The 16,795-nt window shown below is 36.9% G+C and overlaps 1 protein-coding gene across 4 annotated transcripts in view; it reads right to left on the bottom strand.

The window, feature by feature from the left end:
* Positions 1–102: 102 nt before the first annotated feature.
* The window catches only part of Dop1R2 (dopamine receptor 2), a 73,166-nt gene continuing 56,473 nt past the window's right edge, over positions 103–16,795 (bottom strand). For 2 of the 4 annotated variants that reach the window (XM_069054654.1, XM_069054653.1), the window contains exons 3-4: positions 6,530–6,614; positions 103–2,034 (exon numbers count right to left, since the gene is read on the bottom strand). In XM_069054654.1, coding sequence (XP_068910755.1) covers positions 1,948–2,034; positions 6,530–6,614 — 172 coding nt within the window. In that variant the 3' untranslated portion in view covers positions 103–1,947. Of the gene's footprint in view, positions 6,202–6,258; positions 6,615–16,795 lie in introns of all 4 variants that reach the window. The other 2 variants (XR_011161076.1, XR_011161077.1) reach the window with 2 other exon arrangements.

The raw sequence follows: 16,795 nt of genomic DNA, 5'->3' as shown, positions 1-16,795 counted from the left end.
TTGGAACAACGCAAGTTAGAAGTAGTCACAGATCTGTGAACTGTGGAAGTAGTTTGTCTTGTATTTGAAAGGAACTGGTTGTGGTAAAGGACAACGCTCAAATATCATCATATTTTAATAAAAACAAACAACATTTATAAAATTTAAAGTTAAAGAACATCACTGATACATCAACACAATAAAATTGAATACATTTCTTGTTTATGAATGTGATTAGTAGATTATACATCGTAATTGACTAGGTCCATTTTAACGTTATCATTTATCAGAATCATGTAACACTCTAAGGAAATCAAATACTGGTTAGATTATTACATGTCTAATATATTTTTAACAAAACCAACAATAACATAACAATGAAAGAGAACAACAACAAAACAGTAACAACTGTAATTTTCCTTAAGAAAATTATTAAAGATGATTCACATTTTATATTAATGTTTGTGATTATAAAAATACATAAGTCCTAAAAATTAGATAAATCTTTTACTTTTAGAAATAGTGAGCTATTTTTACTAATCACTAAATTAAAGTATTATCATATCACAGTTGAAGAAAACTAATTTTAACATTGTACACACTTTTGTAAAATCACGAAGTATTCGACGTTTGTTGTATGTGTTCTACAATTACTCGAGATCCTTCCCAACAATCTCAACAGATCCTCGAATACTTTACTGCTCTTACAAAAATTTAAAAGATTGTTGGTCGCACAAAAGTAGAAGTACACATTTTCATATAAATCTCAGCGGATCCAAGCGCGGCTGCTCGTTACGTTTTTTTTTATTTTTTATTGAAAAATCTAAAAATAATATTTGAAGACATCGTACAAAAACTATCTAACAAACATACAGAGACTGATCATGGCGTTTATGCCATCCTACTTGATATCACCGACTTAAGTCAGTCGCAGTGTACACTGCTTGAGTAAATGTTTCAATTTCATATTTTAAATTGTTTAAAATATGTGGAAAAGGAGCAAAACCTTTGCCAGACAGATTTCAATGCTGAGCTGCTCAGTGGTGCTAAGTTGTTGACTTAAGCAATGTTTGGATTAGGCTCAAGCTGGAACGTGATTTAAAGAATTTTCAATATTTGCTTTCTCCCATCCAGTTCTAATCTTATCATTATCGGAAATATTACATTTTCATTAAAATATACAAACGTATTTTTCAACTTCAACAATTCATTTTACAAAATTGAATCTGTTTGCACGTTTGCTTTTATCGGATTATTTTTCAGATAAAGCACTTACTAGTTCCCATATAATATTTTTTACATAATACAACACTAGATACAAATGAAAACACACCTCATCTATACGGCAAAAATTGTTTTTGAAATCTGGGACATATTTTTGTGGTTACTGTGAATGAAGTCGCGTTCTTGAACGTGTGTAAAGACTAAAAGTAAACACCTGATTGTTTGAATTTGTCTGCCTCTAAAAACATGTTTTTCACCGCGTAAATCTACATGGATTCTGCACCCCTCCAAAAGGGGATGCCTACAGGTGGGTTAAAAAAAACGGACATTTATATCTAAATTTGTTACTTCATATTTATTTTAAAAGTGTCTAAAAGCGCACATTTCCCCCTCTAGCTTATTAATAATTTATATCGACATTGAGTTACTTTTGTAAGGAGCACGTGGCCTTAGATCCATTGAGATCTCGAACAGAACTCCGAACTTAACGCACACTTAAAAAGAAGTTGTTAACCATGCACCAGTAATTAATCAGTACTCGTGAAATTCCTTATTAGTTTGTTTATTTGTGATTGTTGTTTGATTTGATTCAAGTCCGAAGCAGAAAGTTCCACTGGGTCGGAGATATTACGCCATCCTGAGTGTGCTAGGGGAAGGTGAGCAAGAGTGGACGACTCTGTGGGTGGGCGATCCAGGGCTGGCAGTCGATAGAGTAGTCGTGGGGTGTCTTGTCCGGACGTGACGTCACAACGGGTAAAGCTCGTGTTGACCCACTGAAGAGTAAGTCACGCTACTCGGAGCGCTTTCAACCACATGGGAGTTAAAGTATTGCTGGAAGAACACAGTCCAACGTCAGTAGCAATTGGGCAACGGCGAAGACCAAACAGACGAAAACAAAGAGGTCTCTTGACACTTTTTTGATATATCTATCTCGTGCCAGTGACCCACAATATCTGGACATGTCAAAACATAAATAATATATGAGCTTTCCCAAATCTAAGGAATAGATTAGACACAAGTTGCAAGCCTAGTTGTTCAAATTGTTGACGTGTTGAGATAAAGGAAAATATATCGCGGGCCAGAGGCAAACCGTATCGGATTACCACATCATCCAAAGCTGTATTAATACGGACCGAAATAGCACAAACCGGAGTTGCTCCTAATTTATTTACTTATTTTGTGCTCGCTAAAAACGCAGATATGATCGTCGGGATTTTTATTACTCGCAAATCTCCCAAGCAATTAAGCGAGACTCCGCCAGCGACTCCGAGACGCATTCTCCCAGCAAAAGAAGAACATCTCGATCATTATCATCGGTTCAAATTAAAAATGAAAATGATTTGTATTTTTTCATCTTTGACGGAAAAGCTTCCAAATCTCCACTAATTAAAACATTTTTAATCACGTAGTGCAGCGCTTTGGCCAAGCGCAACTCTTTTTGTTTTCAACATTTTGCTTGCTGTCATATTTTAATTGAATGTTTACTTGCGACATAAATGAAGCTGTCACCAAGTGGATTCGTTAAGCGCGTTCTTACAACTTGGAGGATTCTTTACAAATGGGTTGCACTGAGCTGGGCTGACAGAAAATAAGAGTCCTCGTTGGCTCGGGACAATGAAAATGTCCCGAAGCTGCAAGTTCGCATTTGTTGGCACATACGGGATTGTTTGTACGTGTTATACAGTCGGAGAATAAATGTGAAAACATATTTAAACAAGTTGATGGTTTTTGCCGGATCGCATAAGAAAAATTGAACCCTGAGCAATTAGCGGAAATGAATGATTTCTTAGACAGAGCATTTAATTTGTTGTTGTAGAAATAGAGAACAGGAACAACTAGACTTGCTTGGTGTAGAGGAAAGCATGCAGAAAATTTCATCACGTTTTTTCTAGATGACACAGATATGACAATAGAAGTCCTTGATTTTAGCCACTAACGAACGCAATTAGTTGGAATAACAATGTTTTATTCATGATCCGCCTTCAATTAAGTTTAATTTAATCACTCGGATTAAATCGACGGTATTTTCTGCATACTTTGGTGGAACAACGGAGAAACCAATTAATAATGTAGATCAACAGTTTTGTGGGTTAATAAAGGTGTATCTTTAATCGATCCTGACAGGCACAATAATAATCGAGGACTTGCATGCGTACTAAATTCTTGTCAACACTATTCACATCAAACTACCAATGTAAACACACCACCGGCCCAATTTTACACACCAAATGAAACAAGTTGTGTTGTGAGAGGCACACGAAATGCTGGATGAAAGATAAACGTCAAGAAAGGATTCTCTTGGGCTTGATCGTACTTTTTTAAAACAGAAAATGGAAGAATCTTACTTTGCTCCTATTGTTTTCATTTGCCCAAGTGAAATGTGTTAGTTTGGGTATAATTTACATCAGTGGATTCCCTCGTTTCAATTTTTTTTTCTTCCGCAGTAAGTATATATTATTCTCGACGTCTTTCATTTATTATTTCTAAAACGAAGTTACTCAGTGAAGAAGAGAGAGTTTATCTTATCGACTTGAACAAATGTTTCTTTAAAATATCAGCGGCGTCGCCATCCGAATTGTGATTCATCAAATATGCAAGGGATGTCGCCAGATCATTTACTGACTTTTAATCAAGTCACGAGAGATGCTGTCTGGGTCTGAAGTTAATCTACTCTTAAGTAATGACGTTATTATTATTATTACTATTAAAGTAGCTAGGAAGTCTTGCGAAATGGAAATGAAGAGTTGAAGCGACTATACCTACTCAGCCATAACAGTTAAGAACAATAGTTATCTACAAATGACGTCACAATTACCACAGGATGAAGTAGACAACAATGCAAGTCCCCAGTTAAAAGTAAATCTAAAACTAGATTGCCAACAAAAGAAGAAAAAGTTTGAGATTTCAGTATGCTGGTAGCTGTGCAAGTGCCGTCAAATAAGAGTATTTCGGTATTGCATTTTCTCATTAAAAGGAGAATTGAATTCTGAATTGAATAATTTTAAATCAGTTTTGCAATGTGTTTTTACATCTCCAAAAATAAACACTTTTTCTAATTAAATCAGCCCGGCAACGTTCTCTGCTTTTAATTGGGGAAAAAATGGAAAATTTTCGCCTCGGATCTAATTTGAATACATTAATTGTAAAGAAAAGCTTCGATTTACGGTTGTTATTTCTGCGTGAAGACTTTATGACGCGATCAACACAAATGCGAACAATAAACACAAAGGACGCACAATAAAACGTGAAAGTTGACAATTTTGTGCAAGAAGAAGCGACAATCGTGTATTTATGCGTTAAAGAATGTGCACAGACATCTTCTATTTCACTAGACTTTGCGAAATTCGATTGACGTGAATTCGGGACGCCATATTGGTAAGCGCAGTCGTGTATATTGTGTTGCATATATTATAAATATTTGTTTTATAAATAAAGGAGATTAACCATAATAAATGTTCTGTTTTTATTTTACCTAAATAAATGTTTAATTTTATTTTATGAATGTGAATATATTTATGTTTTTATCTAACATGTATTAATTTACATAATAATGGTATCTAAAAAAAAATAAAAAATAACTATTACGTACATGTTTATTACCTACTCATTCATAATAGGTACTTATTTCTTGTTTTATTCGTAAACATCTCCTTTTTAACTATTGGTGAAAATAATTTAGTTAAAGGAAAATAAACTGCCTGAAGATTATCTACTCTAGTAACGTATGTACCTACCTAGTTTTGTTATTAATATATTCTTAGGGGCTTACCTATCTGATTTAAATGAAATGCTTTTTGCCAACGACAAACAAAAAATAAAACTAATGCTAAAATAGTTGCATTACACTTGCCCTTTGAAAGATGGCGGATTTTTCCTTGATGAATTTTACATTTGCAATACAAATTCAACCAAACAAGGCAAAGTCTAGGTACACAGTAGATGTCTATGAGAATATGTAACAAGACACTGAGTGCGAGACATTAAATAAAATCTCGCAGCGATTGTATTGGACTGGTCCTAGAAATGCATTCCTTCATCTCTGAGAAATTCCTGTTCATTATTGATGGAGCTCGCATAAATTTGCCTTAGGTGGGATCGATCGCCGTTTGAATAGAATTGAGTGTGAAGTAAGAAATGAGGAAGTGCTATCTGCACTTAACCAACTGAAAAATTTATCGGACTAAATTGAAAATTCAAATAGAGACGTCGGGAATTAGTGCTAAACGCGGCGAATTTGTGGGAACTGCGGCAGAATACATCATCCACCCCCATCGAGTCTAGCTGGAAAATATCTAGAACATGTTAAGTGTCGGACTCGCATTTTTGAGTCAAGACGTTTTTTCGTTCATTTTCTCCGATGTTTGGAAAAAATTAGGAGCCAGTCCAATACGCTGCTGTACGAGTTGATTGAAAGTCCACATACCTTGAGCACACACGCCTGAGGGCCTAAATAGAAAAGGAACGGAAACGGAAGGATCGAGGAAATTTGGATGAATGGTTGGCCAATGTTATCGCATTTAAAAATAGAAAAGTGACGTGGACCGGGTGAAGGGTAAGTTGGGGGCAATCTCCATGGAAGGCCGAGGCGGGGCTGTGTGCTAAATGTATGTCTGCTCGCAGGAGTTATGGCGAAGGGAGTACGAAGAGTAATAGCGCTGCGATGAGAACCTCTGCAACAATTACAGTAATCAATCAGAACCGCTGATGGTAGGTACCGGACAGTACTTCCGCAATGCAAACAAGCTTTCACTTTAATGATTTTTATCTTATGCCACAACAAACTACGAATCACCGACTGTCACTTCTGAATGAAATAACAGCAATAAGGTACTGCTTTTAATGAATGAACCTGATGCAAACTAAATGAAAATTGTACGTATTGGGATTAGTATGTTCCACGGAATAGGAAGTTGCTCAATCCGAGTGTGTTATCTATCTGGAGTATTGAAGATGATAATATGCATTGCAGACTGCAAAGAGGCCACTCTAAAATGCAAACTGGGGTTGTCCTAGTTAACTGGATTTGATAAGTCGGGGTGGACTAGTCGTACTTACAAATGATAACATCCCCAATTAAAAACTACACTGTGACATTCGATGGTCTAGTTAGAAAGATTAGGTACTCCTAAAAATGACAAACAAATTATCTGTTCTAGATCATTTGTTGGAACCTCAGTCGAAATAACTCCAGTTACCTAATTCTGAACGTATCAAAAATGAGTGTTTGTGTTGTTGGTATGTGGCATCTTGCTGAAATAGCTCATTTTGTGTGTTTTCGATTCGAGTCCACCAGGGATTTCGAAATCTCAAAAGTGTGTTGTATTACCTGGCTCGGTTTGCTTCGGAAAGCTGGCTGATATCGGCGTCTTACTTGTCTGGGACAGCAAACACACAGAATCCTTAAAAAGGCCCTGCAAAAAAATATACATGTAGTCGCGTGTTACTCAACTTGAGTAGTATTTTTTACAAGGCGAAGCTCGAGCGCTGCGTGCTTAGGTAATATCACAGTTGAAAATTCACTTTTTGTAATGGAGTAGACTACTTAATTTTAACGTATTCAGAAGCGACTTCGCCTTTAATGCAAAAGCTCAAGACAAAAAATGCATTCACGGTATAAGTCAGGATTATTCAAATGAGAACACTACTGAAATGTAAGCGGCAACTATGTACAGGGTTATTACTAATGTTTCTTACATTCCTCTCGGCTGTGGTTTATAATAACATACGTACAGATTTGCCGCGTCTTTTCGATTTGTAAATTTGACATTTGACAGCTCACACTTGTCATTTTAGTTTTTCAATTTTTATCATTTTTCAAAGTGGTAATTAAGGTGTTCCCAGTTAGTTAAGGTAGCAAGAGAATCTTTTCCAACGCCATCTGCTACAGAGCATTATTTAACCTGGTAAGTACGAAACAGTCTCGCATTCTTAATTTAGAAACAATGAAAATGGTGTTTATTCCCTCAAACAGAACATATTTATTGTAATGCTTGAATATTCAACAATGATGAGCGGACTTAATAATTGTTGGCTTTCGTGCTGTTATTCCATATTTTTGTTTTTATCATTTCCATTAAAATTCTAATCAGTGGAACAGACGAAATATTTTTTTCAGAAAGCCACTTATTTTTAGGCAACCAACTAAACACATCGATCGACCTTTAGGGTAACAGTTTCTTACGATGTAAGAAACATTTATAATAACGCTGTATCAGGTGTCTCGAATCGATTTCGTTACAAATACGATTTATTTTTTATAATTTCGACATAAGGGGTACGAAGTCGTCCTTCAACCAGAAATATGAAGCCAAAGGTCATACATTCTCCCTTGTCTTTATTGTATTATTCTAGAGAGTAATATTTCTGTTGTCTGTGGTACATAATTGCATAATTTAGGCATTAAATTCTCTAATCTTATACAATACGAGCACAGACCCTAATTTATATTTTATAATGGTACTCTTCAGTTGATGTTTGTTTGCCCACAATTTGCTATTTCCCCCAATTACTATTTCAAATTTAATAATAAGTGCGGTCCAGTTTTGGGCCCCACACAAATATTCCAAGTAGCAAATGTAATTTTGGAGAATAGTTTCTCCTCAAGAATGATTTATTATGTTATAATTGGCCACCCAGAAGGATTAGGTAAAGAAGTTGACAGAAATGTCAAAACCGATTCTCTGCTCCTTGTTAAGCCATTTCTTTGTCCTGTTTAAAGGGATGTGGGAAGTTGCTCTAAAGAACGGTCAACTCTCACGAGACAAGATCTAATATCCCTAAGGCATCACTCGGCTCTGTCTCTAAATCGGCCAAGACAACTTCCCAATATTTCATTTTGTCACATTCTTATTTTGCACAATGGTCGAATAAAGATGTCGACTTTTCGAGAGGGATTATTTTTTATCCGGCGTCACGAGTTTCCGGCAAATTGCGCCAGTTGTAGTGTTGTGGTGCGCTTGCGATGCAATTATTTTTTTGTCGAGGATGCAATTTTTATTAAAATTCCTCCGCCAACTATTCAAATCGAGTCCATCAAAACGAGCACAAAAAATGAAAATATCCGCTCCCTCCCGATTAGAATTTCAAATTTGCCGAAAGTTCGGTTGTTATAACGGTCTTAAATTAGCCTCGGAACAAATTGTAAGTTCGGGATGGACAGTGTAAGTCGGAGTCGGGCTTAATTAAAAATTCGACTCGGGTAAAAATCCGAGGAGGAGTTGGAGTGGGTTGATCATTCGTTGCGATTAAATTGGGGTACTGCATCGGATAAATTGATATTTACTTCCAAAATTAATTACTGCAAACTCTACTCAATTAGGTGGACGGACTTTGATTGATGGTGGCCAAAAACAGACAAAGCAACTTTAACGCGGTCGGAATTCGCCGCCTCCGCAAAAAATAAGGGTCGGACGAGGCGCTTCTGCAACAAAATTTCACCCCGCGAATCTTTTAATTGCTCAAGAATTATTCTCAGAGTCCTCCCGAGTTGATTTTTTTTGTCGGCGTAGTTTGAGGTGAACGCGGAAAAATTGTTTTACGAAATTTATGTTAATATCCCGTATGATGATTTTTCGGTTGGGAAAATGCTTGAAATGCTCGAGTGCACTTTCTCAATATTGAATTTCCAATAAAATCTTTTGAGAATTCCACAAGCCTGCTATGACTCCCTTTCTCCGTGCGCGACGAGTTTTTTCAAATAAAAATGTCCCGCCGCTTTCGCTGCAAATTCACCAAAAAAGATATCAGCGATTTGGTAACGTTGGGGTAATTAACTTAATGAAGTAGGAGATGGGATTGGGCGAGTGAATTTTTCAGGCGACTGCAGAAATTGTTCCGTTTATTTAATGAGGCAATAAAATTGTTAGTTACGTCTAGCGCCCCCAAATAAACCGTCTTATCTGTCTTCTCGAGTGACTTTAACGCGGAATTCGTTTTTTTAATTTACTCAGAACCAGAGCAGAATTATTACGGCCAAAACTGAACCGACATTATTAGAATCAGTGAGATGTGACGCACGTTTTTCTATGCAAATTCCCGCCGAAAGACAGGATTTATGTCTTATGTCCCCCATTTGCATAAAACATGTGTATTGTGTGGTCCACTAGAACTCTACAGCGTAGTTTATCTTTATTTAGATTGTGTGTTAAGGCGGATAATTATTCATGGGGCATATTCCGGCAGATTATGAGCTTCCCTACGTCACCGATGACTAAATTCTCAATGTCGTCTTAATCCCGAAATGTTTTTTATATTTAAATTAAACTTGAACCGAAATCGTGCCCGAAATCCTTAACGCAAACACAACAGCCGCAAGACTCGAGAAAACTCCTATTTACGTTTAAAATCTACACGACCCCGCTCGTGGCCAGAGTTCAAATTGTTTTGTTATATTAGGGAATAATTGGAGTCGAATCCTGTAACATTTTTAACCGATCCCGTTTAACAATGGTCGGAATTTAACGAACATCCGTGGAACGCTGTTGCTCGAATTGGGAACAAATTCCTGCGAAAGGCCACAAATGTCTTGAAGGCCTCATTAATAATTGCTCCTGTGAGTAACGGTCCCCTTACATTATAATAATTTGTGTTCGTGACAAAATTTTAATTAGATTCGTATGGAACCAAGTGCAAAACGGGTCAGGCGAAATGCACTCCGGTGAAGAACTTTTTCAGTGTTGCAAAAATTCAAAATTACCATATAAATGGGTGGTGGAGATACGTGAACAATAATGAATGGGTGGAAGGAGTAGCGAGTAGAATTAACTCAACGAATTATGCTCATTACGACTGTGAAACATGACACCATCAGACACTCTTTGCATGAGGACAATAGCGCCGGCTTTAAGGATTTTTTCGAATTTGTAAAGCCACCGCCTAGAGAAACAAGCTTTCAGCTTTCTAATTAACCGGGTCTGAGTGAAACCCGCACAATAAAATTATTTATTTCGAAATTAATGAGGAACAGTGGCACGGCTCACAGTCCAGACAATTTGTCACTCGAAACTTGACATTTGCGATTGCTTTGTCCTTTCCATAATTTTGCACGTCCTGATGAGAAAAATTCTTGAATTCTGGGATGAGGTTCTCTCGCGAGTGAAATTCTTTTGGGTGATTTTAACAATAAATTTTCAATTGAACCGGCGCCCCAATTGGGGGATTTATAAAGATATTTAGCAAAGCGGGAGCCGAGGCAAGGACAAAACGACATTGCACTGCGAGACCTTATCGAAGCAGATAAAAAGGCTCAGCCCTGACGGCACATTACAAATCGTCGTATAAATGAGCCGAGAAAAATTATTTTTGTGTTACTTTGTTCCTCTAAGGGTAATGGAATTGGTGGCTTTAACAAGTCCATTATTCGGTCTGTTATTCCAACCGGAGTTAATAAAAATAATTGGACAGGGATAAACTCGAGTTAAAAAAACTAGCTGATCCGACTTTACCACTCCAGTTGTGACCGAAGTTTGAGAGAATTGCCTTAGACAGGATGATGTCGGTGGAGACAAGGCGAAGGTTAAAAGACCCAAGGTCCCGGGCGCAGAAAAAATGTTAATTATTGTCGAGTACATTTTGCGCAAGTGAAAATAGTTGTTTTTGATCAGATCGCGACCGTGAAACAACCCCAGCGATTTTCCGGCCGTAAATCTTGATTCTTGTGTTCATTTGCGGAGAGTCACGTGCTGGCTGTAAAAAATCAGAGCTAGATGGGCAGTAATTCATTTGCAAATGCCTACCTTAAATCAAAATTTCGTGGCGAGGTAGGCAGGCTCGTTCGTCTTTTTTACGGGGGCATTAATAAAAATTAACCGGAGCAAGAGGAAAGAGACGCTACTTAAGTGGAGTGATCTCGAGACGCCACCAGGGATGTTCTATATAACCTTCAATGGTCCCTATCCCGGTCCTTCCTCAACAACGAGAGGCGCGACTGCCTTCCGCATTGTATTTCCTAGGGTCCTTATCGGGACTAATCTAATGAAATAAGCCCACCATCGATACGGTTCTCTTAGGGGTTACGGTGTCAATTTCATTTCGGCATTACTACTTGAAAGCGCACCCCATAAAACGAGCGGCGAGAATGCGATTCCGCCGAGCGGAGCTTTCACGCGTTCTATTCTTTCATCATCAGGAGCGCGGAAAGTGCTTGACGAATGTCACTTTACGAAAACTTTGGCCTCGAACCGAATATTTGTTTTGTTTCGTAGTGGAATGGAATAATTTTGGGCAATTTTCTCGATGGAGAGTTTTTAAGCGAACTTTCGCCTGTCCCTTGTTCTCTCATTATCTTCTTACAAAAGATAATTCCCGATAAGTCTGTTTCCAGTAAAATTTGTTTCCAACACAGCTTTATTAGCAAACTTTGACGTTACAAAGTTGTGTCTTTGATTGGAGACCGTTACGGTATTAATGATCGTAATTGAAATAAGTTAAGTCTAGACACAAACTTATTAAGCTGTCGATTCTGCATTTGTTCGAAATAATTTGGCAAATTCCAAGTGGGGTTGGTTTGTCAATTTAATATGGTTTCTTATTAAACCTTGAAAGGGTGATTTTAACCTTGTAAATTCCATAATGAGATAAGTTTCCTCCCAGCAGCGTGTCGATAAGAGCTAGGGGTATTAAGCTAATTTAAGGGTTGGAACAAGTAGTATATTAACGCTCGCTTTAATATGGAATTATCCCCTGTGATTAGTTTGCTGCGGTTTTGAAAATTAGTAACCAATAAGGATCAATTCCGGTGAACTTCCCCTTTATGTTTCAGCTGGATCAAAACTTTTTTATTTATTGTTCGCCGCAGAACACCAAAAATAGTTAACAACAGTCAATATGAATGAATATTTTCCAACTCGTGATTTATAACAGCAATGTTGAAGTTTCAGCGTTGCTGTTTAGGTGTGATAATCGCCCTACAGGGACAGATCGAACTCGAAATTATTTTAATGGTTTTACAAGTTTCTTCGGAAAATGTAAAAGCGGGTTGCAACCGAATTAGTTTTTTTTGTTGGTATTTTATCGTTTGCAGAATTACACAGTTCCTCTTGCGTTTGGAACTCAAAGCTAAAAATTTATTCCCGCAACATCCGCGAGCTTTAAATTTAATTAAATGTAGTCCAGCCGAATAAAAAGTTCAGTAAGCCCACAATTAAATGAAAGCAATAAGAGTCTTATGCACAGACACCTAAACAAATTTAGTTAATTGTGTCGGGGCGGTAATACGAATTTAATTTAGCAACCGCTCCGGAGCCACCCCCGAAACACGAGCGAAATTAACTAAATCGCACACTGCGCCATATCCATATTAACAACTTCCCGATGATGATATCACTGAGTGTTGAAGGTTATTCATGGTGAAGTAACGGTTAATTGTCCTGGGAGTATTACAGTTGAGATGTTGAAGAGGTAACAGTGTTACTGTTGAAGTTCTATTGCGGTCGGTTAACTTTACTGGAGTCGTAGCGCGCTGCCTTCTGATTATCCTTCGACTATTTCATATCCTGGATGACGCATTATCGCGATTTATTGGGACATTCCGGCTATTTTACAAATTGAGCGAGGAATTGGTCCTGCGCGTCAACAAAACACAACACCAAAAGATACCGGAGCAGATAATTTTTGCGTTTTTGTTTGAAAGTTTCGAAATCTGTTGAGCTGCGTCTTGTCGAGGTAGTTTGAGCCGTAGTTCTGGTTTAATTAACCGTGATAATTCCGATTTTCGGAGGAGTTTCAGTGATCTGCAGACAAGTTGAGTGCAGGTAGACCGCACGCACGTCTGTCCCAATTTTCGGATTTAACAAATAGCTTTGTTCGGCGGTTGACGAGTAAATTGGTAGTTCATGTAAATGTTGGGGAAGTTTCCGGGACGAACATAGAGTGGGACCGTTTAAGTCCTTCCAGAGGTGCACGCAGCCAAGTGGATTTCTTGACCCGCGCTTATGAAACTTAATTAAACATCACTAACATAGCTGGCGGGAGTGTAACGCCGCCGTACTCGCAATGAATATTAAATTCTGCACTTAATTTAATAGAATGTCACGCTTATCTTGTTCATTTCGAGGTATTTTTGGAATGGTTGAAAACGCGGGATCGATAGAAAGCGTCCCGTAATGATTAGACCTCGCAGTCGTTACAAGCAAAATCCGACAAATTAATGGGCTACTGTACGCACTTACGTTAAATTTGGTAATTAATTTAAGCCAAATTGGTCCGCGGTGAGGTACAAACTACTGCGATACAGGAAAGGTGATTAGGCAGGCACACACGTCCGATCATTACACCGGGCGAAATGCAGCAGTTCAATCGTGCCGTGCCATTGCCATCACAGACAGTGTGTGACGTCACGAGGAAGGCCAAACGTCAAAATTTGTTTACATTTTCAGAAAGTATCAAATGTGGTGTTTTAATCATTCTTAAATGATTCACAAAGTAAAAATTACGCAAAAACATTAATACACAAACTTAACCTCACTTACAAATGACAATTTTCGCGACATTAATGGCATTTTACTCCACAAGGCAGTAATTGTAAAGCCTAAACACATCGTTCTACTAAAAAAAAAGAGTGCTAACATAGATAATAACGGGTGACTATTAAAATTTTCACTTAGGGTTGGCTATGGATCATTCTTTGTTTTCCGTTGCATATTAGACACTGACAAGTTTGACATTTCAATAAGTGTTTTTTCTCTTAATTTGGTTATGTTTCAATTGTACTGACTGATATTTGTAGTTCGTTCTTGCGTGTGTCTAAAGTAACAGAAAAAATAAAAACTCGTTCAAAGCCAAGTCCAAGTGAAAATTTTAATAGTCACCCGTTATAATAATATACTATCGTATATACATAGAATGCAAAGTCAATGTATTCGAAATTTTTTGGTTTTAAGAGCTTAGCCCCAAATATAAAGATGTCGCTTGTAATGTTTCAAGCACTAAGGTTTTCGATGATAAATAAGGTAGCGACAACTCATTGTTCATTTTTGAGACTCCAAATTAAAAGAGAGGACATTATTGACAAATGCCGTGAGTGTGACAAAGACAGAAGTATTATAGTATACACAATTTTACGGGATGTTTGTATCGTGTCTAACAGATTAACTTGCATAGACTCCAAATTAAGTGAGATGGAAATATTGGCGCAACCGTTGTCGTTACCTTTTATCGAGAACCTTATTCTAGCACAGGTTTCTATGAATTCTATGAATCATTTTTCCACGGCCTCCCAAATACATAAGACACTCGTCTCTTATCCCGGCCAGTCGCATTCGAAAAATGTCTGTTTTTGGTGAGTTTTTTTTAAGACTGGCCATAGGGTTTTACATGCTAATTTTTCAACCCCCTGTTAACTTTTGTTCTGATGAAAATATTCAAACCATTTTTGGAAAAAAGTTGGAAGATTTTTCAAACTATCGGATAGATTACAATTCAATATCCCAAACTGTCGAAAAAGTTGTAAAAAAAAAAAATTTTTTAGCGCGCCGAAAGCGTCCAAAAGTGGAAATCGTCAGGTGCTGGTTGAGCCGACAATGGCGCTACTCTGGCGGCCGCTCGACGTACTATTATTTCGGCGCCCTAAAAATATTTTTTTCACAACTTTTTCGACAGTTTGGGATATTGAATTGTAATCTATCCGATAGTTTAAAAAATCTTCCAACTTTATTCCAAAAATGGTTTGAATATTTTCATCGGAATAAAAGTTAACAGGGGGTTGAAAAATTAGCATGTAAAACCCTATGGCCAGTCTTAAAAAAAACTCACTGTATAGAACGCACAGTCCCTTGTAGATTTTGGAAAATCATACTGATAATATATGTAGGTATTTCAAAACGAGGTTCTAGAGAGCCGTGGTTTTTTCTTTAAATTTTGACAGTAAAAAAAATGTCAAAATATAATTATCCAGTTTTTAAATATTTTAATAAAAACTTCTCTCGGCACCGCTATCCGAACCCATTGAGAGATCGATTCAGATTTTGTAGATAGAAACTCTTTTGCCAAAATCCATACCTATTTAGAAAACTAAACGGTAAAAAACAAAGAATTTTTAATAAGTTATCAAATTTGTGGAATTCATTTTGCTCCAGAAGATTTTACTAGTAGTGGAAGACTAAGTCATAGTGTCTATCCCGAACAATCTGCTTTTGAAGGTACTTTCGCGAGCAAAAAAAATGGTCGTCAAAATCATGCTTTGACACAAGAGAAAATGCTCCATTGTAAAACGGTCGTGAATATCATCATGTTGTATGACATTAATTGTAATTTTTTTCTCATTTTTTTGACATTTTGTTGACATGAGCGCAATCAGGTAGGGAAATTTTTTTTTCCGCTACTAGTCTCAGAAGGCTTCATTATTGACTCTCGAACCGACCCCAGAAGTAGAATTTCTCTCCCAAGGTTAATAATAATTTTCATTATTAACCTAGGTGAATAATGAACAGCCGTCACCTAGCAACGAAAGATTCTCGTTGATTTCATTGGTTAACGGAGACGATTTTCATAGCAACGGTTGAAAAATGAGAACTCGGATCGTCGCATCAGACAAAATAATTTAATTAATAATTATTATCCGAAGGGGTTTTAACGTATCTAGTAGTGGAAAAAATAGTATACAAACCACGGTGAAGAATTCCCTTATAGCCTTCGCGCCTTAGAACCCTCGGCACGCCTCGGGCTTTAATCTTGGCGCTCTGGCTATAATCATGAACTTCTTCACCTTGGTTTATAATATACTATTTTCTACTGGAGTTTGGAAAACTTTAACATTGTAATACTAATTTGAGTTAAGAAAAATGAAAAATTTCCTACTAAGGGCGGAATAGTAGTTTATTTAACGAGTTCGTGTGTAATTTGGGCTTTTTTTGGCATGAGTGGGCCAGTTTAAAACTCGAGTGAAACGAGAGTTTTAAAGGTCCACGAGTGCCAAAAAAGGCTCAAATTACACAAGAACGAGTTGAATACAACGTTTTTTTGTTCGACGAGCCTCCTCAAAGGCTCCAAATCGCTGAAAATCTCTAAAATTAGCTTGACGTTTCGTTTTGACAAGTTGTCAAATTTATCAAAATCCGTTCACACAGGAGAAAATTTTCAAATTCTGACAGTGTCGAACAAAAAATAATATTTCAACACTAAATGTTCAATTTTGGTCGTTTCCTGGGATACGTAACGTAAAAACTGGTATTTAATTGAGACAAAAGCTTAAACGCCTTCACAATTTTTCATTAATAAATTGTTTCTCTATGGTAACGAAAGCAGAACAATTTTGATTTCGCTTTTTAATTTAGAAATAATTAATAGTAAGTATACTAAAAATATCCAAATTTTATGTATTTTCCAAATTCCAGTAGAAAAAATCATGTGTGCAATACGTAGGAAATCCATGCCTAATACGGAAAAAAATTGAATTTTCTAACTTATTGCACAAATAGCTATTAATTTGTGACAATCTAACTAAATTTTGAATTGACGACCAGAATTTTTTGCTCGCGACAGTAAGTAACAGTCAAAGTCAGTGGTTTGTATTTTTGTATTTTTTTAAATGTATTCTTCTCGTTGTAAAAATAAATCAGTTTAAATATTAACTGATGTTATTCTTTTTAGAAAAAGT

This window comes from Tenebrio molitor, chromosome 7 (assembly GCF_963966145.1).
Source record: "Tenebrio molitor chromosome 7, icTenMoli1.1, whole genome shotgun sequence".
Lineage (NCBI taxonomy): Eukaryota > Metazoa > Arthropoda > Insecta > Coleoptera > Tenebrionidae > Tenebrio > Tenebrio molitor.
Note: the sequence above shows the minus strand (reverse complement) of the source record. Positions and strands in the feature narration are given on the sequence as shown.